The 22,317-nt window shown below is 38.5% G+C and overlaps 2 protein-coding genes across 7 annotated transcripts; both read right to left on the reverse strand.

The window, feature by feature from the left end:
• Positions 1-2,900: 2,900 nt before the first annotated feature.
• LOC138698670 (uncharacterized) lies at positions 2,901-10,821 on the reverse strand. 4 transcript variants are annotated; one of them, XM_069824827.1, is made up of 3 exons: positions 10,691-10,821; positions 7,260-8,460; positions 4,194-4,464 (listed from the first exon to the last, which is right to left on the reverse strand). In XM_069824827.1, exons 2-3 carry the CDS (start codon positions 8,443-8,445, stop codon positions 4,343-4,345), a joined length of 1,308 nt encoding a protein of 435 aa, XP_069680928.1. In that variant the 5' UTR covers positions 8,446-8,460; positions 10,691-10,821; the 3' UTR covers positions 4,194-4,342. The 4 variants fall into 4 exon arrangements, with proteins under 4 accessions (XP_069680926.1, XP_069680925.1, XP_069680928.1 ...); XM_069824825.1 differs by lacking the exon at positions 7,260-8,460 and having other exon boundaries at positions 2,901-4,464; positions 10,691-10,810; XM_069824824.1 differs by lacking the exon at positions 10,691-10,821 and having other exon boundaries at positions 2,901-4,464; positions 7,260-7,397.
• An 84-nt stretch (positions 10,822-10,905) lies between these two features.
• On the reverse strand, positions 10,906-18,039 carry LOC138698671 (uncharacterized). Of its 3 annotated transcripts, none has more exons than XM_069824830.1 (2): positions 17,729-18,039; positions 10,906-14,713 (listed from the first exon to the last, which is right to left on the reverse strand). In XM_069824830.1, exon 2 carries the CDS (start codon positions 14,701-14,703, stop codon positions 13,363-13,365), a length of 1,341 nt encoding a protein of 446 aa, XP_069680931.1. In that variant the 5' UTR covers positions 14,704-14,713; positions 17,729-18,039; the 3' UTR covers positions 10,906-13,362. The 3 variants fall into 3 exon arrangements, with proteins under 3 accessions (XP_069680931.1, XP_069680929.1, XP_069680930.1); XM_069824828.1 differs by having other exon boundaries at positions 10,906-14,718; positions 17,729-18,036; XM_069824829.1 differs by lacking the exon at positions 17,729-18,039 and adding an exon at positions 17,332-17,663 and having other exon boundaries at positions 10,906-14,718.
• Between the last annotated feature and the right edge of the window lie 4,278 nt (positions 18,040-22,317).

Consider the following 22,317-nt stretch of genomic DNA (forward strand, 5'->3'; position numbering starts at 1 on the left):
TAAATAATAATATAATTAAATTCTTTCAGCCTTTTTGAGAGCAGATTGGATGACAAAAGCTTCTCAACCAAATAAAAGTCAGACTAGTATTAAAATTATCTTTCATATTTCGTAAAATGTGAAAGTAAAAGTCAGTGACTGATATTAAGAGAAAGATTAGTGAAATGCTTACTGGCTACACATCTGGTTGAGACAATGGTCTGTCACTCATGTGCGGGTTTTTGCTTCCATTAATGACATAGCACTGGATGACGTTCAGTTCGTAGCAAAAGAGCACAGGAGCTGTGCCAGTGTCTAAATTAATGCACACCACATTCATCAGAAGTCTTGCTGGGCCTTACAATAGTGTGTACAAACGAACTTAACCTCTGAATTACATTATATATTTTATTTCCAAAATTAAAGTAAGGCTGTGGTAACACTGCAGCCTACATGTCACGATTACAATTCCAATATTTCAGGAATAACATAAGTCAAGGTCCAAGCTTAAATGCAGTGCATTCTTTCGCAGAATAGTTTGTGTGCGATGTTCCACTGGCACTTGATTTTTTTCTTCATTTTTCTATATACACTTTTAACACATATCACTGATTAACTTTCCACATTTTTTACTGTGTTAATATTTAGTAATTTACCTGGCTAACTAGTTTCATTGTCCAAAGCTTAGTGAAGATCCCATGCTATCAGTGTATAGGTAATTAAGTATGGGCACTTCGCGTCGGTACCTTTGATGTAGCCGGACTGATTTCAATGACCTTCAAGCCAGCTAGAGCGTGAGATTCTGCTTTCTCCCTAGAGTTGGCGCTGACATCACACAGCTAGCAGTTGACACAGCGGAAATATAACACATATAATTAATACATCTAGGTACATTATGTACTCAAAATAAAATAAATTGGATCCATAAAATAATAAATCCGTCATTAACTGTAATGTCTAGACTCTTGAGTTCCTTTATAATGAGAGTTGAGACGTTGACCCCAACAACAATTAAAATATGTAATGATTTGATAGAGCTGAAAATGGAAAAACAAAACTCTTACGAGAAGTAAAACCATATACCTATATTATATTATATATAAATATTAAACGAATTGGATAATTAATTTTATAATGTATTATATTATTTTATAATATAATTTATGATATCTGAAATATAAAATATTATTACAACTAGTTTGTCACTGAGAAATAGGGAAAAGCTGTTAACTTGAATTTATTTGAAGCAAAGCGTTACTGGATTATGCAATAAGGTAGGCGATGTTTGGATCCTGTGTCTCAACTCTATTCTCAATTATTATCTTAGCGTATGCTCGATTACACTAACCTCTAGCGCTTGAAAGTGGAACTAACCGCCGGCGCACAGAGAAACAAAACACAGGAAAATTCGCTCAGTGTCCATTCTTTATGATCCTTATTCACTGATTCTATCGTCTGGTTTCCTGTTGTGGCGTGTGTTCATGACTGTGTCGAAAAGGAAGTATGTTTTGAAATTGAGCTGTGTGTTCAGGATGTGCTAGGAGTGTGTTTTTCTATGTTTATAAATTTCGTATTGTTCTAGAGTTCCAAGTTTCTGGTTTTTTTTAGCTGGATGTGTAGTATTTTCATGTCGTCATCTATGTTGCTGTAGCTGTGATTGGAGTTTGTGATATGTTCTGTGTTGGTTGAATTGTGTAGTTTTTTTATGGCTGTGATATGTTTCTTGTACCGTGATATGGAATTTTGAATCTAATATTCAAACTGGATATAAAGTAGAAATAGCCCAAATGTTTTGTGGTGCCTGCTGATTTATATTATTCACACACACGATGCCAACTTGTACAACGTTCTCTAAACCACATGTAACTGCTCATATAAAACTATATGTATTGTTAGAATGTACAAAGGACCTTAAGATCTCCTCGATGATATAGACTTGTAATCTTTGTAGAAATATATATTTATACATATTGCACGAGGAAGGTCAAAAGGTTATAATTTTTAAATGTGAGATAACACAGAATTTAAGCAAATTGTTATACCGAAATTTGAGAAGTTTATTCATCGTAAATTAGATTGAGTAGTTATTACACCTATGTATGTATGTATGTATTTATTCACACTGCAATGGGTATATACCCGGTGGCAGTGGTAACTAATTACACTCAATAATGACAATAATAAACTTATTAATTAAAAATACAATTAATGATAATACTAATAATTAATACTAATAATAATAACAATAATAATAACAACAACAACAGGGAATATACTAAATTAAATGAAACGATCACTTAAAATAACATTTGAAATATTCTAATTTGTATCTTAAAACTAAGATCGAACTAAAACCCACGAGTATATGTTCATATCTGCACAAGTACCTTTCAACATTACACTCATTTCGCTGTCAACTCACTCACTGCACTGGAACTACGACACATTTCACTGATTCTATCCTGATTTCACTAACACTTCAAAAACATTTCACTGTTCAAATACTTTGCACTGCCACTATAACCTATACAGCTTAACTGACAGGAACACGTTTCACTTACACAGCACACTTCACTGACACGACATACTTCTTCACTGATACAACACACTTCACTGACACAACATAATTCTTCACTGATACAACACTTCAATAACAACATATCATTTACACCCTTTAAGTACTGTGTATAATTACCGTCTATTAGTAAGGTCCTTAAGCCTATTTTTAAATACATTTTTGGTTGTTGGTAAAGCCTTTAGTAAGTCTGCAGGTAAAGCATTCCAGTCCCTGATAGTACGATTGAGAAAAGAAAACTTTCCAGTGTCCGTCCTCTGCCTTCTTTCCCTCAATTTATATGAGTGGTCGTTCCTTGAAGAGTAATTTGGCGGCTGCAACCTATTTTTTATTTCTTTCCAGGCTGAACTGGCCATACTTAGTTGAGGCTATTTTCACGCGAAAATGCTAGCCTAGCATTGAACCCTAAGCATGAGGATCAGGCACTCTTCTGTTGGGTTGCAGGTGGCAGGCACTCTTCCTTTCCTCCACCCTATCTCCTGGCTGTTTTGAGCAAATGAGTTCTTCAGCTTGATGCAAGTCATACTGCTGCTATTAGCTGTGATGTGTCATTCTACACTTGTGAAAAATGGATATTGTGTCACATCTAGACGTGCCTTGTTGACTATCTGATTGTAAGGCTCTGTGATTGGATAACTCATTTGAAGCATCACTTTCTGGCGCTTATTGTAGTCTAAGGCTGAGACAACTGCATGTCGCTCACCAAACTGGAAGATCGCAGCTGCTTCCATTCCAATGTTGACCAGCAACTCTTGCAGGAGGGGCAGGGCCACCAGACGATTCAACAATTTGGGGGTCGAACAGCAGGGCACGTAGAGTTTCTTGAGGTTGATGCAGCGAGATACAATGCGCTCAGCCAAAGCCTCACGCCTCACCGTCAACACGAGGCAGCGTACAGATGGTAACGGAGGCACAGGACGCTGTATGTCACGTAGATCCAAGGAAGAGAAGTGGAGGCAGTGAAGCTTGGGGCAGAGCTCTGCAATGACTGCCAGGTCCACGTCTTTCACGAAGGCAAGGTCGAGGCGGTCCAGTGGGAAGCATGCGGCTCGTAGCAGCTGATGAAGTTCATCGAAACTGCAGTGTTCCAGTGACAGTCTGCGTAGGTGCTTCAATTCCTGAAGTGGCAGCAGGCTGCAGGGATCCTGACGAGACAGTGACAATGACAATGACTGGAGGTCCTGGAAGCGCTGTGCCAGGATGAGGAGGTGAGAGGAACTGTGAGTTGAACACGCGAAGCCATGCAAGGATGGCGGTAGACCTTCAATCAGTTTTGTTAGGCCGTCTGATGTAATACGAGTGCGAGCCACGTTCACCTCTTGTAGCTCTTGCAGCTGCAGAATGGCCGGCACAGCTGCGTCTGTCACATTGGAAAGCCGTACATTGAGTAAGCGAAGGCGCGGGCTGGACAGCACCAGCCTCTGAATCACAGAATCGTCGCAGCCACCATAATGGAGCTCCTCCAGGGAAGCAGGGAAGTGTGGCACAATGTTGTTACTCGAAGCACTGTAGCGCACCACTTGTAGCTTGGGCAGTTGGTGCAGCACCCTCAGCACATTCTGCGGCAGGTAGTAGAAGCGGATCAGGATGTTGTAGTGCAGAACATCCGGTATGTCTTCGAGGCGAGTCACTGCCGGATGCATGATGCTGCCGACTATGGCTGTTGCTATTTTGTCCTTCACATAAACTCTGCTGACGTGATGCAGCAACTTTCCTATCAGGCTGTTGGCGAGTGTTGGAGCCACCTGCTGCACTGACTCCTGCAGGTATGTGCACACTTGCTGCAGGTCAGCCTCTGCCTTGCTGTCCAGCAACTTCATTGCACGTGATATGCTGCATCCAAAAGCATCTATTGCCAGATTGCTGAGACGGTCTGGATAAGAGAGCTCCTCCATGCTGCTGCAGCTGTTCTGAATAAAGGAGAAGAAGTTCACTTTATGCTATGCATTTGGAATATGACAGCTGTAGAACATGTGCAAACAACTGACTGTTAAAACTAAATCATAACGTGTAAAGATTCTTATGATGTACCTACAGTTATCGAAACAAAGACTGGGCTCTAGGAGTATTAAAAGCCCTAAGTACAGACTGCACAAGACTGGAGACGCACAACACAGATAGACAAGATAAAGCGTAATTGAGTCATTTAAATTCAATGTAGTTTGTTTTGGAACTTGCTCTGAAACTCAATTTAAAATTACGCAACAAAATGTTAACTTCTTGGAAATACAGATGCTCTCTCATACTCATACACGCACATAACAGGAGTTCATTTACTGCACACCCACACAACTTCATAGGAACATTGTTAGAGAAGCGTGGAGTAGTACAGCCTTGTCCAGGCAGCCTCTGTGATTGGCTACTGTAGTTAGAGTATGGTAATTGAACTGGATGCTTAATAGAAATGTCTAGTTTCCACAAACCACAGAGTAGCGAAATAATTTTCTGTTAATAAAAGCGAATATTTTATGTGTCAAAATATCGTAAGTTTAAACTGGCGAAATAAAACGAAATTTTGTTATACTGGAAATGTTTATTTTGAGCACAAAATAATTCGAAAATACTGTTTTTCAAGTGGCTTTAATTTTGTTTACGAAATTTAATGTAAAGTGTCCAGAGAACAATATTAATATACATAATTTTGGATTTAACACTCAGACCCTATTTCAATGCAGAATTTTGAATCTAATTTTGAAAATGGATTGTCATCGACTTTATATTTAAATATAAAGTAGAAATATTCTGAATGTTTCGTGGTGTCTATTAATTTATATTACTCAACCACAGGAAGGCAGACTGTTACACAATTTTCTCTAAACACCATATAAGTGCCGATAGAAAACTGTAAGTGATGTTAAAATGTTGCTGTTGTTTTCTAATGCGAGGCATTTGACAATAAAGTCATTTGTCCTCTTGCACTCCAATATTTTTCAAAGATATTGTCATGGTTAGCTACTGACGCACAGATTTTGAAATGTTCTGAATCCATTTCTTGATTTGAGTTGCACAATGGACAGTTAGGAGACTGATATATTCCAATTCTATGCAGATGCTTGGCCAAACAGTCATGGCCTGTTGCCAATCTTAAAATGTATAAAGAATTTAACATTTCCTTGATGATACAGACTTTTTACTCTTTGTAGTAACATACAGTAATGTATTTTGCACGAGGCAATCAAAAAGTTGTAATTTTTAAATGTAAAATAACTCGGAATTTAAGCAAATTTTTATACCAAAATTTGATATTTTTATTCACAGTAAAATACAATATAGCCAGGCTACTTTCAAAACATTTTTGTAGCGAAATTGTATATTTTTATTTGCAGTAAAATTAGACACAGCCAGTCTACTTTCAAAACATAGCGGTTCCATTGTCGAATCGCACATGACGTCGTTGTTCTACATGACTATTTAGGCCCGGTTTCTTTAAACTTTTTTTAAATTATAAAAGTATGTTATTCCATTTTAACTGTAAACTTAACAGTTGAAGCATTTCTTCATCTACTGTTAGTACTAACAGACTGTTAAAACCCATGTTAATTTAACTGCTCAATTTCATGCAGCTAAATCATTTAACTCTCTGTTAGCATAGAAGTATTCAATATGGCTGATGCGTCAGATGCTGAAGTTTTATATCTTGATTATTTATAAAATGATATCCATGAATACATAAACAGAGCGGATGATTTGTGTGATTTGACAGAACAGAAGTTCATGCAGAAGTATAGACTATTTTCTGCCAAGCCTGACTTTTCGCTTTCGTTTGTTTGTTTATTTTCAATAATTGGTTTATACTGCGAAATTATTTCCTGCAGAAGGCTTCCCTCGACGGAAGACAAATTAGTCCCACGATTTGTTTTTGTTCCAGTGTTTTCCATTTCACAACAGCAATACCAATACGCTGCTCCATGCTACTATGATACAGACAATGGAAAGAAACATAAGTCAAACTTGAGAGTGCAGAAAGACTTCTATCCTCTCTGAATCAAACAACGGAAACAAGCGAGAATCGCAACTGTCAGAGTTCAGAAAAGAGAAGTAGCTTATACTGGTTATAGGTTATGGTTAAATTATAGAATCTCTGTCCTAACAGAGAGTTAACAAACAGAATGTTAAAATGTGAAATGTAAAGTTGAAGAAACGCAATATTTTTAACAGCAATTTATACTTTTAACTTACAGTTAATTAACGCTATGTTAGGTGCATTTTAACAAAGGTTGAAGAAACTGGGCCGTAATCCCCACTCCCATCTGATCGTTAGGAGCATTTGGATTCTGCGCACTATGAAATGTATGTTGCCTGGCTGTACCTAATTATTACACTTCTCTAAAAGCTAAACTAGTCACATTTATCTGAATATTTCAAAACAAGCTATTTTTACGAGAAAATGTCACTCTAGCATTGAACCCTGCACATGAGGATCAGAAACTCTTCTGTTGGTTACAGGCAGCAGCCAGTCTTCCTCTTCTCTAGACTATCTGCTGGTTGTTCTGAGCAAATGAGTTCTTTAGCTTGAAAAGAGTCATGCTGCTGCCATTAGCTGCAATGTGTCATTCTACACTTGTCATAAATGGATACTGTGTCACATTTAGTCGTGCCCTGTTGACTATCTGATTGTAAGGATCTGTGATTGGATAACTCATTTGGAGCAGCACTTTCTGCCGCTTATCGCGGTTCATGGCTGAGACAACTGCATATCGCTCACCAAACTGGATAATCGCAGCTGCCTCCCTTCCAACGTTGACCATCAGCCACTGCAGGCAGGGCAGAGCCACCAGACAATTCAACAATTTGGGAGTCGAACAGCAGGGCATGTAGAGTTTCTTGAGGTTGATGCAGCGAGATACAATGCGCTCAGCCCAGTCCTCGTCCCTCACCGTCAACATGAGGCAGCGTACAGATGGTAACGGAGGCACAGGACGCTCTGTGTCGCGTGGATCCAAGGAACAGAAGTGCAGGCAGTGAAGCTTGGGGCAGAGCTCTGCAATGATTGCCAGGTCCACGTCTTTCACGAAGGCAAGGTCGAGGTGGTCCAGTGGGAAGCATGCGGCTCTTAGCAGCTGATGAAGTTCATCAAAACTGCAGTGTTCCAGTGACAGTCTGCGAAGGTGCCTCAATTCCTGAAGTGGCAGCAGGCTGCAGTGACTCTGACCAGACAGTGACAATGACTGAAGTTGTGAGAAGCGCTGTGCCAAGATGAGGAGGTGAGAGGAACTGTGAACTGAACACGCGAAGCCAAGCAAGGATGGAGGTAGACCTTCAAGAAGTCTTGTTAGGCCGTCTGATGTTATACAAGTGTGAGACACGTTCAGCTCTTGTAGCTCTTGCAGCTGCAGAATGGCCGGCACAGCTGCGTCTGTCACATCGGAATGCCGCACATCGAGCACACGAAGTCTCGGGCTGGACATCACCAGCCTCTGTATCACAGAATCACCGCAGCAAATGAAATGCAGCTCCTCCAGGGAAGCAGGGAAGTCTGGCACAATGTTGTGGCTCGAGTTAGTGTAGATCAGCACTCGTAATTTGGGCAGTTGGTGCAGCACCCTCAGCACATTGTGCGGCAGGTAGTAGAAGCAGAGCAGGATGTTGTAGTGTGGAACATCCGGCATGTCTTCGAGGCGAGTCACTGCCGGAAGCATGATGCTGCCGACTATGGCTGTTGCTACGTTTTCCTTCACATGTTCTCTGCTGACGTGATGCAGCAGCTTTGCTGTCAGGATGTTGGCGAGTGTTGGAGCCACCTGCTGCACTGACTCCTGCACATATGTGCACACTTGCTGCAGGTCAGCCTTTCGCTTGGTGTCCAGCAACTGCATTGCACGTGATATGCTGCATCCAAAAGCATCTATTGCCAGATTGCTGAGACGATCTGGAAAACAGAGCTCCTCCATGCTGCTGCAGCTGTTCTGAATAAAGGAGAAGTTCACTTTATGCTATGCGTTTGCAATACGACAGCTGTAGAACATGTGCAAACAACTGACTGTTCAAACTAAATGCGTAACATATAAAAACTCGATATGATTGATGTGCAGTTACTGAAAGAAAGATTGGGCTGTAGGAGTAATAATGGCCCAAATACAATAGACTGCAGACGATTGGAGATCCACAACCCAGATACATAAGATAAAACGCAATTCAGTTATTCAAATTAACTCTATTTAATTTGTTTTGGAACTTGTTTCGAAACTCACTTTAAAAAATTGAAACAAAATGTTTAATTCCTTGCAAATACAAATGCATAATGATGTGGGTTTGGTGCAAAATTTTAGTTGGAGTGTTTTGTAACAAGAAATTAATCTAATCTTCAAAGTGAAGGCCATTAGATTCTTGAGTCTTGAGCTACTTTTCAGCTAAGTTTTTTTTTTAACCTGCAACGGTACCAGTTCCTGATTTTTGATGTGAAGAATTCGGTGATATTTTTTTCAATGGACTGTAAGTTTTGTAAATTTCTTCCATGTAACAAGTGGGCCATTGATCATAAATGCCCTGGATTTTTTCTGTGGTTCATCTAGCAGTATGGGGTCGCTCATTGTCCTGCTGCAAGAGAATTCTATTCCGATTAATTAATGCCGGGTACCTCTCTCTCAAAATTTGAACAACCCATCCTAATTGTTGAGAATAAAGAATCGCATCAAATGGACGTTCATTTGGAAGAAACTTCCAGTGTATCACACGTTCAGAACTCCATCTGACACAATGTATTGCAGTGAGGCCGAATCGATATTGTTTATCAACAATTTTGCGAGCCTGACAGAGATCAAGCCCGTTTTGAGGTGTCAGGATTCCGGTAATATATCCGTTTTTCATCACATGTGTGACAATATATTCTCCTGATAAATCTATCATTCAACTGTCATTAGCTATAAGATACCTGCCCTGTGTTGAGCCTACTCAGTTGTCACGGCATGAGTTACAGATCTAAAACTTCTGTATAATTTTCAAAAGTCTTAATGTGGCGATGTATTGTATGTTTTGAAGTACGAAGATCTTCTGAGAATTAGACGAATACTTTTTTTTTTTTTGTGAATTTTCTTCCAAAACTTTGTTATTCTCAATTTTCCAGCCTTAGGTTTTCCAGGACGTTGTAAATTAATGTATCATTCTCCATTACTTAAACCTCATGTCCCATATAACAGATTGATCACACTTATGAGTTTTGAAGGCAACAATTTTAATCAGTTTCATTATGCTCCCATCTAGCGACAGTAGAAGAAGTCATGTTATAACTCTCATCTGAATTGCATGGAACAATTGTACTTGCATCTAGCACTCGTTAATAACAGAGTACGTGGATATAAGAGAGTAGTACAATCACCTAATCGGCCAGCATTGTTATTCCTTTTCAACACGCTTCGAATAGGAATATTTAAAGTAAAACTCAGATATTTTTAATATGAAGGCTAAAAACTTCTAAAAGATATTCTTACATTTTAGAACATTATTGTCAGTCAACATACTAATGTATAAAAACTTCATTTAATAATTATTACAGTATAAATACGCATTTAAGTGTTCAATACACTCCTGCATACACATCACAGTTAGGCCTATAGGTATTACAGCAACATGAACTTAATAAATTACAAGTAACAAATGAAAACAACAATGTTGCAAATAAACAAAACAATAAATCTAAATATTTCCAACTGCATTCCTCGTGCATACTCTCCGGTTTCTACATATAGGGGGATACTATACTGAAATTTCTTAGTTTTAAGAGTTCACAGTGAGGTGAGCTTACAGCTCTCCCAGTGATCACATCAATTTCTACTAATCAATACTATAAATCCCAGGCATTTTCAAGGTATTTTATCAATTTCTATAGTGGCTGGGACATAAGAAAGATTCACCGAATTGTAAATTACAGTTATTTTAGAAAGCCTAGCAACCCCTGAAGACTATCAACAAATCAATACGAGAACCAGATGAGCGATGTAGGCCTAAATAAGATTAAAGTACACTCGAGCTATTGGCGATAATTTACGAATTTGTTTTTGTTTTATAATGTGGCAATTTTTGTAATGTCACTCTTTTAAATGATATTACAAGTCGATGAATCGTTCCCGAAACTATAATTCTACCGGGACAATGATATACAATAACAATATCCCTAAAGTGTTTTTTTTATCTACTTACCGTTGTAGCCTATAGTTATATAACGTCTTTGGCCTATAGATGCGTTGTCACTCGTTAGATAGTACTCGTATTTCGGATAATTAAAATGTAGTCCTGGTACCTGTTTTTATTATTTTGTTGATTAAATGACGTCGAACTGAATATAATTACAATAAATTCTTAAGTGAGATTTTTGTAAACACGTGTATACACCGCCTCTTTGATACAGTTTCCAAAAAAAAAAAAATGTTCATAATTGTTAAGGTAGGCGCTCACTAACCGGAAAAAATTCGTTCGTTGCGTTCGAACTTTTATTATAACATCGCTCACTTGTTCGCATTTCCGAATTATTCCACGGCCGTGTTTAGTCATAAATAGTGTTGTAATTTACCGCTAGAGCGCATTATTTCATTGTGTTCTGAACTGAACCTGGAAATGGAATAGTTTGTAACTTAAATAAACTGTGAAGGGCATACCTGGTTGATTTAGTGTTTTTCCAATCTCATCCCATATGTTCTTTCTGCACATTACATTGCTATAATTATAATTTTATGAATTATAAAGCTCTTCATACTGTTCGACTTAATAAAATAAGGTTCGCGTCATCCATTTCATTATACTGTGGTATCCGTCTGGAGTATTCTATCGCGTCGGGGAGTTTCGCGCGCGTCTGGCCGGATGGAGGGCGCGGGGAAGTGAAACTCGCGCTTCGGCAGACGCTGCGGCGCGGCGCGGGGCAGAGAGAGCGGAAGTAAGGAAGCGCCTGGAAGTAGATTGTTGTGGAGACCCAGAGGCTTAGGGACGCAGAACATTCTAGACGATAGTAGTAAATAAATAACACCGTGAGTTGCGACGAGGAGTGAGTGAGTCAGTCAGCTGCGAGAGAGCTAGTTAGTCTTGTCTTGGACAGCGGAGACGTATCCAGATGAACTGAGTTCGAGGCGCAGTGAACTTGAGTGAGTCCGTGACTGTGGCAGTATCCAGGCGAGTGCAACTTACCCGAACGTCTTGGGTTCGAAGTGCAGGGAACCGCGTCTGGAAGTCTTGGGTTCGAAGTGCAGTGAACTGTATCTGGAAGTCTTGGGTTCGAAGTGCAGTGAACTGTATCTGAAAGTCTTATGTTCGACGTATAGTGAACTTGAGTGAGTGAGCTAGAAGAACTAGCCAAGGCGAACGAACTGTGAACTGACAGTTTTGTTCTGTACAGTGTTTGGTGAACATTAAGTTGAAATCAGGAGTGCATTGTTGTTCTTCTCAATAATATACGTGAATTGTCATTGTCGTTCGGTGGAGTGCAATAACGACTACTGTGTTACTGTGTTGAGTGGAATACCCATTGTTGACGGGTGTGTGGCTAAAGTTAGAAATAATAGTCACATTGTTGTTGTATAAAAGTTACAGTACAATACTTTCAATATTATCGCGATTCTTGGCCTTGCAATCGATATATTTCCCATGACATTCCTTATTTCGATCTTGGCCCGTACGGAAATCCATTTAGAATTCTCTGGCCAGAATTCTGGCCGGAATCCGGTCATGCGGACAGAGGCGATACAGCCAAGTGGGCGATGCTCCATTTAAAATAATGCAAAGAATAAAAATCCGAATGCGCCATACGAATCCGTTCCGGTAACAGGGCGCCTGTCTTTAAGATGCATTTACACGGTTCAACTTTACGCATTCAAGCAATTCATGTACGAATGGTATTTAATATTAATCATTATATATATACACGTAGTGAAGATGACATACAAAACGGCGCGCCATGTAGAAACAAAATCTTCATGCATCTTCACTGAACGTGCGTTTTAAACTTGGTTCTCTCAATATTCTTTCCAGATTGCATGTGTACCGCATGGAAAATTGAACCGTCTGAAGATGCAGCTTTACAACCTTAACTATTGCACATCAATATTAATGTACATAATTTTGGATTTAACACTCAGACCCTATTTCAATGCAGAATTGTGAATCTAATATTCAAAATGGATTGTCATCGACTTTATATTAAATATAAAGTAGAAATAGTCTGAATGTTTTGTGGTGTCTATTAATTTATATTACTCACACACAGGACGGCAGACTGTTACACAATTTTCTCTAAACGCCATATAAGTGCCCATAGAAAACTGTAAGTGAAGTTAAAATGTATAAAGAACTTAACATTTCCTGGATTATACAGTCTTCTAGTCTTTGCAGTAATATACAGTACAGTAAGGTATTTTGCACCAGTCAATCAAAAAGTTGTAATTTTTAAATGTGAGATAACACTGAGTTTAAGCAAATTTTTATTCCAAAATTTGATATTTTTATTCGCACTAAAATAGGATATAGCCTGGCTAATTTCAAAACATAGCGCTTCCATTGTCGAGTTGCGCATGACGTCATTGCCCCCACTCCAGTCTGATCGTTGGATTCTGCACACTATGAAATGTATGTTGCCTGGCTGTACCTAATTATTACACCTCTGTAACAGCTGAACTAGTCATACTTATTTGAGGATTTCAAAACGAGCTATTTTTAAGAGAGAATGCCACCCTAGCATTGAACCTTGAATGCGAGGATCAGGAACTCTTCTGTTGGGTTGCAGGAGGCAGGCATTCTCCCTCTCCTCCACCCTATCTGCTGGTTGCTCTCAGCAAATGAGTTCTTTAGCTTCAAAAGAGTCATGCTCTACCATTAGCTGCAATGTGTCATTCTACACTTGTGAAAAATGGATATAGTTCCACATCTAGTCGTGCCCTGTTGACTATCTGATTGTAAGGCTCTGTGATTGGATAACTCATTTGAAGCATCACTTTCTGGCGCTTAACGTAGTCTAAGGCTGAGACAACTGCATGTCGCTCAGCAAACTGGAAGATCGCAGCTGCTTCCATTCCAATGTTGACCAGCAACTCTTGCAGGAGGGGCAGGACCACCAGACGATTCAACAATTTGGGGGTCGAGGAGCAGGGCATGTACAGTTTCTTGAGGTTGATGCAGCGAGATACAATGCGCTCAGCCAAAGCCTCATCCCTCACCGTCAACACGAGGCAGCGTACAGATGGTAACGGAGGCACAGGACGCTGTATGTCACGTAGATCCAAGGAAAAGAAGTGCAGGCAGTGAAGCTTGGGGCAGAGCTCTGCAATGACTGCCAGGTCCACGTCTTTCACGTAGGCAAGGTCGAGGCGGTCCAGTGGGAAGCATGCGGCTTGTAGCAGCTGATGAAGTTCATCGAAACTGCAGTGTTCCAGTGACAGTCTGCGAAGGTGCCTCAATTCCTGAAGTGGCAGCAGGCTGCAGTGACTCTGACCAGACAGTGACAATGACTGAAGTTGTGAGAAGCGCTGTGCCAAGATGAGGAGGTGAGACGAACTGTGAGTTGAACACGCGAAACCATGCAAGGACGGAGGTAGACCTTCAAGAAGTCTTGTTAGGCCATCTGATGTAATACGAGTGCGTGACACGTTCAGCTCTTGTAGCTCTTGCAGCTGCAGAATGGCCGGCACAGCTGCGTCTGTCACATTGGAATGCCGCACATCGAGCACACGAAGTCTCGGGCTGGACAGCACCAGCCTCTGAATCACAGAATCACCACAGCGAATGAAATGCAGCTCCTCCAGGGAAGCAGGGAAGTCTGGCACAATGTTGTGGCTCGAGTTAGTGTAGATCAGCACTCGTAGCTTGGGCAGTTGGTGCAGCACCCTCAGCACATTGTGCGGCAGGTAGTAGAAGCAGAGCAGGATGTTGTAGTGTGGAACATCCGGCATGTCTTCGAGGCGAGTCACTGCCGGATGCATGATGCTGCCAACTATGGCTGTTGCTATTTTGTCCTTCACATGAACTCTGCTGACGTGATAAAGCAACTTTCCTGTCAGGCTGTTGGCGAGTGTTGGAGCCACCTGCTGCACTGACTCCTGCAGGTATGTGCACACTTGCTGCAGGTCAGCCTCTGCCTTGCTGTCCAGCAACTTCATTGCACGTGATATGCTGCATCCAAAAGCATCTATTGCCAGATTGCTGAGACGGTCTGGAAAAGAGAGCTCCTCCATGCTGCTGCAGCTGTTCTGAATAAAGGAGAAGTTCACTTTATGCTATGCGTTTGCAATACGACAGCTGCAGAACATGTGCAAGCAGCTGACTGTTCAAACTAAAAATCATAAGGTGTAAAGATTCTTATGATGTACCTACAGTTATCGAAACAAACACTGGGCTGTAGGAGTACTAAAAGCCCTAAGTACAATAGACTGCATATGATTGAAGACCCACAACACAGATACACAAAATAAAGCGTAATTGAGTCATTTTAATTCAGTGTAGTTTGTTTTGGAACTTGTTCCGTAACTCAGTTTAAAAATATGCAACAAAATGTTAACTTCTTGGAAATATAGATGCTCTCTCATAACTAATGTCTGTTTTGGTACAACATTTTAGTTCAGTGTGTTGCGAAAAGAAATTAATCTAATCTTCAAATTAACGGCCATTAGATTCTGTGATCTTGAGCTACCTTTCAGCAAAGTTTGGTAACTTGCGATGGTATCAGTTCCTGGTTTTTGATATTCAGAATTCGGTGATATTTATTTCAATGGATGTAAATGTTGGTAATTTTTTTCATACAGCAATTGGCTCATGGATCATAACTGTCCTGGATTTCTTCTATGGAGTCGCTCATTGTCCTGTTGCAAGAGAATTCTATTTCGATTAAGTAATGCCGTGTACCTCTCTCTCAAAACTTGATCAACCCGTTCTATACAAAGTAACAATGTTAACCCATTTATGCCCACTGGGTCGTTAACGACCCAGTGATTATAATTTGTATAAAATATGCTGGTAGTGTTATATTGTGACTTCTATAATATAGGTTGGTAACTGAGAGTGTTGTCTTGAGTTATAAACATCTGTGTTTGATTAGTGCTGCACCATTCACATTTTATTTGAAACTATCTCTCAGCTTGCGTAATTGACTATAATTCTGCAGCACATAGCTAATAATTTCTATTTGTTGGCATGGAGTGTGGCTCATTGTCGAGCTTCTGAATACGAATCTAAAACATCAAAATGTAAGTAATACAGTATATTCTGATAGCATTGTAACAGTTATAGTAGTATAGCAACAATGACAATAGTTTTTTAGAGTGGGTCGTTAACGACCCAGTGGGAAAATGAGAGGTACCATTTTGTCGCTTAGTAATATTTCTGTTTATATGATTCTTTTTCGTTGGTTGTAGTTTATTTTTGTTTTGATATACTAGGAAGGGACTGAAAACTCATGAAATAATATCTGAACTTGAAGCAACAGACACGAGGAGCATATCTGGAGAAATTGATGTTTATATTGCACCACCTGTGCATGGAGAAAGCAATGGGGATTCTGGAGATGAGGAGTGTTATAATCCAGACTGCTTGACGAGGACATTGTTGGAAGCAGAAGCTGAGGTAAGGTTTTCTAATGAAACAAGATATGATGAAAAGGATTTCCCTGAGTCTACATTGGAGGCTACGGTATTGTTGGAAGTAGAAGCTGAGGTAGAGACTACAACTAAAACAAGAGGGGATAAAAACTATAATCCAAGATCTGCACTGAATATAAAATATATTCCGCAGTGGAAGAAGGGTCAGACCCTCTCTAATTTTCCACCTGTTTTTAATCCTGTCCAGTCGAGTCATCCATTATCACTTTCTAAAGACAGTCATCCAGCTGAATATTTTGACAGTTGTTTCAAATGAGTTTGGCGTGCACCCTATAGGAACAGCAGATCGGTACTTAGCCAAAGAAAAGAAGAGGATATCCATTACACAATCCACCTCATCAAGAAATACAATAGTTTTATGGGAGGTGTTGATCAGATGAATCAAAACATGGCAGCATACAGAATTGGAATAAGAGGGAAAAAATTGTATGTTCCAATTGTTTTGAGGATGTTTGATGTTGCCATGAATAATGCATGGTTAACAGAAAGATCAAAAGGAATTTCCTGGGATAATTTGTCCTTCAGACGGACAACTGTAATCGCTATGATGCAGAAATATGGGACCCCAATATCTTCACTGGGCCCCAGAAAGCATCTGAATGTGGGAAATATGGTCGCAGGTCCAGCACGTCGCAATGCTGGACACTTGCTGGTGGTTGGTCAGCCACGTCGCCGATGCGCTGTCTCCAAAAACAAGACTACTAAAGGCTGTTCCAAACCTTCATGCCCGGCTTCGCTTCATGACAAGTGCGTCAGAGAGTTTCATACATAACAGGGTAATTGTGTTTGGATAATATTGAGTCATTTATATTTTACTACACGTATTTTTATGACTAAACTTTATGTGAATATTTACTTGTGCACTGTAAAATTATAAATATTACATGTAAAACATCAATAATATGTTGATTCAATAACACAAAGTAATAATATTCACAATTATTGTCGTTACATGTAGTAATTTAGATATAAATAAAAAGAAAGAAAAAATGTATATCAGATTTTCCCACTGGGTCGTTAACGACCCACCCTGAAAAAGGGCCTAAATGTAAAGATTCATCTGTGTTCGCTCATTTACAATTAAAAATGTATAAAAACAAAAACTATGTGTGACATTCACAACATTTGGACAAAAATAAAGTTACGGGCATAAATGGGTTAATGTAAATATATATATATATATATTTTTTTTCCTAAATGTCGCTGTACCTTATAGATGCATTATCACTCGTTAGTTAGTACTTGTATTTCAGAGAACTAAAATCTAGTCCTGGTACTCCTAGACATCCGCCGTGTTGCCTTTTCTTGCGTTACCAACAGAAGCAACTATAGCACGTCAGTTTCAAATTAATGTAGGCGGTGGAAAAAAATTCCTATACTTCATCTATCATACGAATGAGAACAAGCTCTAAAAACCTTAACAAACCAAACCTAACCCCCGTTATATTAACCAACGTTTCCTACCGAATTTGGTATTTAGAGTATTATTATGACATATTAGCATTAATTTTGACGAGTTGTTGGCGACATTCATTATATACAATTGTGCAAAAAAAAAAAAAAAAAAAAGCATAACTGCAGTAGTGGGAAATGATCTAGAGAATACCTCCTGTTTTTATTAATTTGGTGATGAAATCACGTCGAACTGAATAGAATTGCAATAAGATTTTCAGCACAATTTTTGTTATAACGTGTATTCATCACGGCCTCTTTGATACAGTTCCCGAAGAAGTACTAAAATTATTATTACATTTCAAGATTATCATTTCCTGATAAACTGACTCGTAGATACTGAATATGAACAGAATCCGTCCAATAGTTTAGTAGAAATCGCTGTACACAGACAGACTAGTACTAAAATTATTATATTTCATGTACATCATTCCCTGATAAATTGACTCGTAGATATTGAATATGAACAAAATCCGTCCAATAGTTTAGTAGAAATCGCTGTACACAGACAGACTGTTACTAAAATTATTATATTTCATATACATCATTCCCTGATAAATTGACTCGTAGATACTGAATATGAACAAAATCCGTCCAATAGTTTAGTAGAAATCGCTGTACACAGACAGACTAGTACTAAAATTATTATATTTCATGTACATCATTCCCTGATAAATTGACTCGTAGATACTGAATATGAACAAAATCCGTCCAATAGTTTAGTAGAAATCGCTGTACACAGAAAAACTAGTACTAAAATTATTATATTTCATGTACATCATTCCCTGATAAATTGACTCGTAGATACTGAATATGAACAAAATCCGTTCAGTAGTTTAGTAGAAATCGCTGTACACGGACAAACTAGTACTAAAATTATTATATTTCATGTACATCATTCCCTGATAAATTGACTCGTAGATACTGAATATGAACAAAATCCGTCCAATAGTTTAGTAGAAATCGCTGTACACAGAAAAACTAGTACTAAAATTATTATATTTCATGTACATCATTCCCTGATAAATTGACTCGTAGATACTGAATATGAACAAAATCCGTTCAATAGTTTAGTAGAAATCGCTGTACACAGACAAACTAGTACTAAAATTATTATATTTCATGTACATCATTCCCTGATAAATTGACTCGTAGATACTGAATATGAACAAAATCCGTCCAATAGTTTAGTAGAAATCGCTGTACACAGACAGACTAGTACTAAAATTATTATATTTCATGTACATCATTCCCTGATAAATTGACTCGTAGATACTGAATATGAACAAAATCCGTCCAATAGTTTAGTAGAAATCGCTGTACACAGACAGACTAGTACTAAAATTATTATATTTCATGTACATCATTCCCTGATAAATTGAGTCGTAGATACTGAATATGAACAAAATCCGTCCAATAGTTTAGTAGAAATCGCTGTACACAGACAGACTAGTACTAAAATTATTATATTTCATGTACATCATTCCCTGATAAATTGACTCGTAGATACTGAATATGAACAAAATCCGTCCAATAGTTTAGTAGAAATTGCTGTACACAGACAGACTAATGCTAAAATTATTATATTTCTTATAACTCATTCCCCGATAAATTAATTGGATGCATCCAGAGAAGACTGCATTTCTAGAAGTTTAGCATTTTGATGTTAGGGATGCTCTTTATATTAAAGTCCGTGATTGATATTAACAGAAATATTAGCAAAATGCTTGTTTGGTACACAACGTAAGTGTGGCTAATGAAATGGCCTGTTACCCACGTACATACGAGTTCTTGCTTCCTTTTTGATATAGCACTTGATGACGTTGATTTCATAGCAAGATACAAGTGCTGTTCCCATGTCTAAATTAATGTACACAACATTCGTCAGAAGTCTTGCTCAGCCTTACAATAATGTGTATAAACTTAGTCTCTGGATTGCATTATATTTTTTATTTTCAAAATTAACACAAGGTACTGGTAACATTGCAGCGTACAATTATGATTACAATCGTGAGACAAACTAAAAGAAACACGTGAGACAAAGTCCAAGTTACAGTGCAGTGCATTCTTTTCTGGCATAGTTTTTGTGTGATGTCCCACTGACATTCGATTTTTAATTGTATCTTATTTAGACTGTAATCTGCTTGTAACATCTTTTTCTTTTTTTCTTGTCGATAGCCTTTGTGGGTACTGCAACTTGCAATACATCCCTTTTGCAAACAAATAAATGCAAAGAGTCTCATAAACTGTAACACGTCCGATGTAAAATGTAAGTAAGTAACCCCAAATACATTCACAGCACACAAAATAAGCCAATGTTTGCTAGAAAAACAACAAAAGTATGTGACTTACAGTGTTACTCAAAAGAACACATAAATCAATGCCTTATAAAAGAACACAGGTAAATCCTAACTTATGTGGTTTCTGAAATTAAAAACTCCTTTATCAGTGTTGAATACAGATACACTCGTAATTCGTTTTGGCGGAAAATTGACTTACGCTGCTTCCCTGATCACATATGTTATATAACAGATTGGGCCTCCCCATGTTAAAAATGGTAACATGTGGAAGAGAACAATGACCAGGAGTGCCACCATCGATTGGGAATGATCACTAAATGGAAGTACAGTTGCGCCATGCAATTTATATGAGAGCTATAACGTGACTTCTTGTGTAGTACCTAGATGGCAGCACAGTGAAAGTGATGAAAGTTGTTGCTGTCAAAGCCTATAATGCTGAGCAATCTGTTATATGTGTGATCTGGGATTGTTTCTTAAACGATCAGTAATTCATTGTTTATCATATTGCAAATGCATATAATGTAATGTGTTTACAATTCTTAATATAGATTCCAAAAATACAATTATTGTTGTGTGCACAATATCTGAAAATGTGGATCATATACAGAATGTAGGAAAAGAAATCTACCGGTAACTACTACTTTGTCCTCCAGAAGGCCATATGATGATGATGATAAAATACAGGTTGAAGTGTGTCATCCAACAAAAAATAATAGAATTTCTGAAAATTGAAAAAAATGAGTGCTTCCTACAAAACTTGTAGAAATAATATTTTACAAAAGTTGATTAAAGGATTTTAGTTTATATTGTTCATGCAGTAATAAAATTACAAATCTTTTAAAGTGTGAATGGCTTAACAATTCATACAGTTGTGAAAAACAGCAAGAAAATGCATAATTATTATAACATAATTCTCGTCCAGAATTTTGTGGACGAATTATTGTTAATTAATGCCATTGCTTGGAAATGCTACAAATGCAAAATGAAGCAAAACAAATGTATTGCAAGTTTATCAAATTTGATATCACGAGGACTAAAAGATACTCAGGTTGAAATGTTTTAATTATTGCCTGCTTAATTTATACAATAATTGGTATTGGAAAGTTGTACCTCCCACTTCAGAGTGACATCCAATACTTTCTCTTCCAAGTTGAAGCTCACATTTTGTAATTGTTTTGTAATACAGTAGAACTTGTTTATAGCGACCTCGTTTTGTGCGATACCTCGCCTATAACGTCAAATATTCTGTGGCCCAACTAATTCCCCATAAGACATATGCTTTCCTACCTTGCTTAATACGACAAACGTATATGCGTCTACCTCGCATATAACGTCATTTTTCAACCTCAGTTTGGAATAAGATTTTCTAAGAAACAAAGTATTTTAAGAAATATTTTGTTGAAATCTGACCCTGACAAATTCTTTACAGTCTCCTTCCGTCATAGACCTCTGGAATGCAGGCGGATTCCCCACTCCACTGTAACCTGCCCGAATTCATGCGGTATCAGATCAGTTTCGACAGGAAGTTTTCACTAAGTGCACGCATTTTAACGCAGTATGGCCACTAAAAGAAGTGAGTGATGCTTTAGAAGTCATCAGAATTATTAACATGTTCTATGAAGCTAAGGAAGGGAGCAGTGAAATTGCAACTGAAATTATGAACATAGAACGTAATTTAGCCCTAGAAAGTGTGTATTGGGCAAGTAGGAGACAACAGGGTAAAATGACTGATTACTTCACTTCTATGTAAAGTAGTTTGGTGAGTACTGAACAAACTGTTTTAATACAGAATACTGTATTTATAATTGTAGGCCTTCGTGTATTTTATTATGTTCATGGTAGGCTTAAAAGTCAATACATAAATCTAAAATAAGTCTAATTAAGTTTGTTATTTTTCATTTTCCACCAAACTAGATTGATAATGTGAATCTTGGTTACTACGACACTCGTTTATAACAACATAATTTTTAATATATATTATTTTATTTTAATGTACCGAAGTACATATGATATTTCCATGCAGATATTCTACGTCATCACACGATGAAAGAGTAATGGAACGGAGAAAAATTCTCTCCGGCGCCGGGATTTGAACCCGGGTTTCAGCTCTACGTGCTGACACTTTATCCACTAAGCCACACCGGATTCCACCCCGGCATCGAACAGAATCATCTCAGTTTTAAGTTCCAACTCTTGGGTTCCCTCTAGTGGCCGCCCTCTGCACTACATCATAGATATCTATGAACCTAGGACCGAAGTCCGTCGGATCCCGGCCAACTAGTCACTCATTACGAGTGCACCTCAGCACATGTGTGGACTTCAGTCCTAGGTTCATAGATATCTATGATGTAATGCAGAGGGCGGCCACTAGAGGGAACCCAAGAGTTGGAACTTAAAACTGAGCTGATTCTGTTCGACGCCGGGTGGAATTCGGTGTGGCTTA

Source organism: Periplaneta americana, chromosome 4, assembly GCF_040183065.1.
Source record: "Periplaneta americana isolate PAMFEO1 chromosome 4, P.americana_PAMFEO1_priV1, whole genome shotgun sequence".
NCBI lineage: Eukaryota > Metazoa > Arthropoda > Insecta > Blattodea > Blattidae > Periplaneta > Periplaneta americana.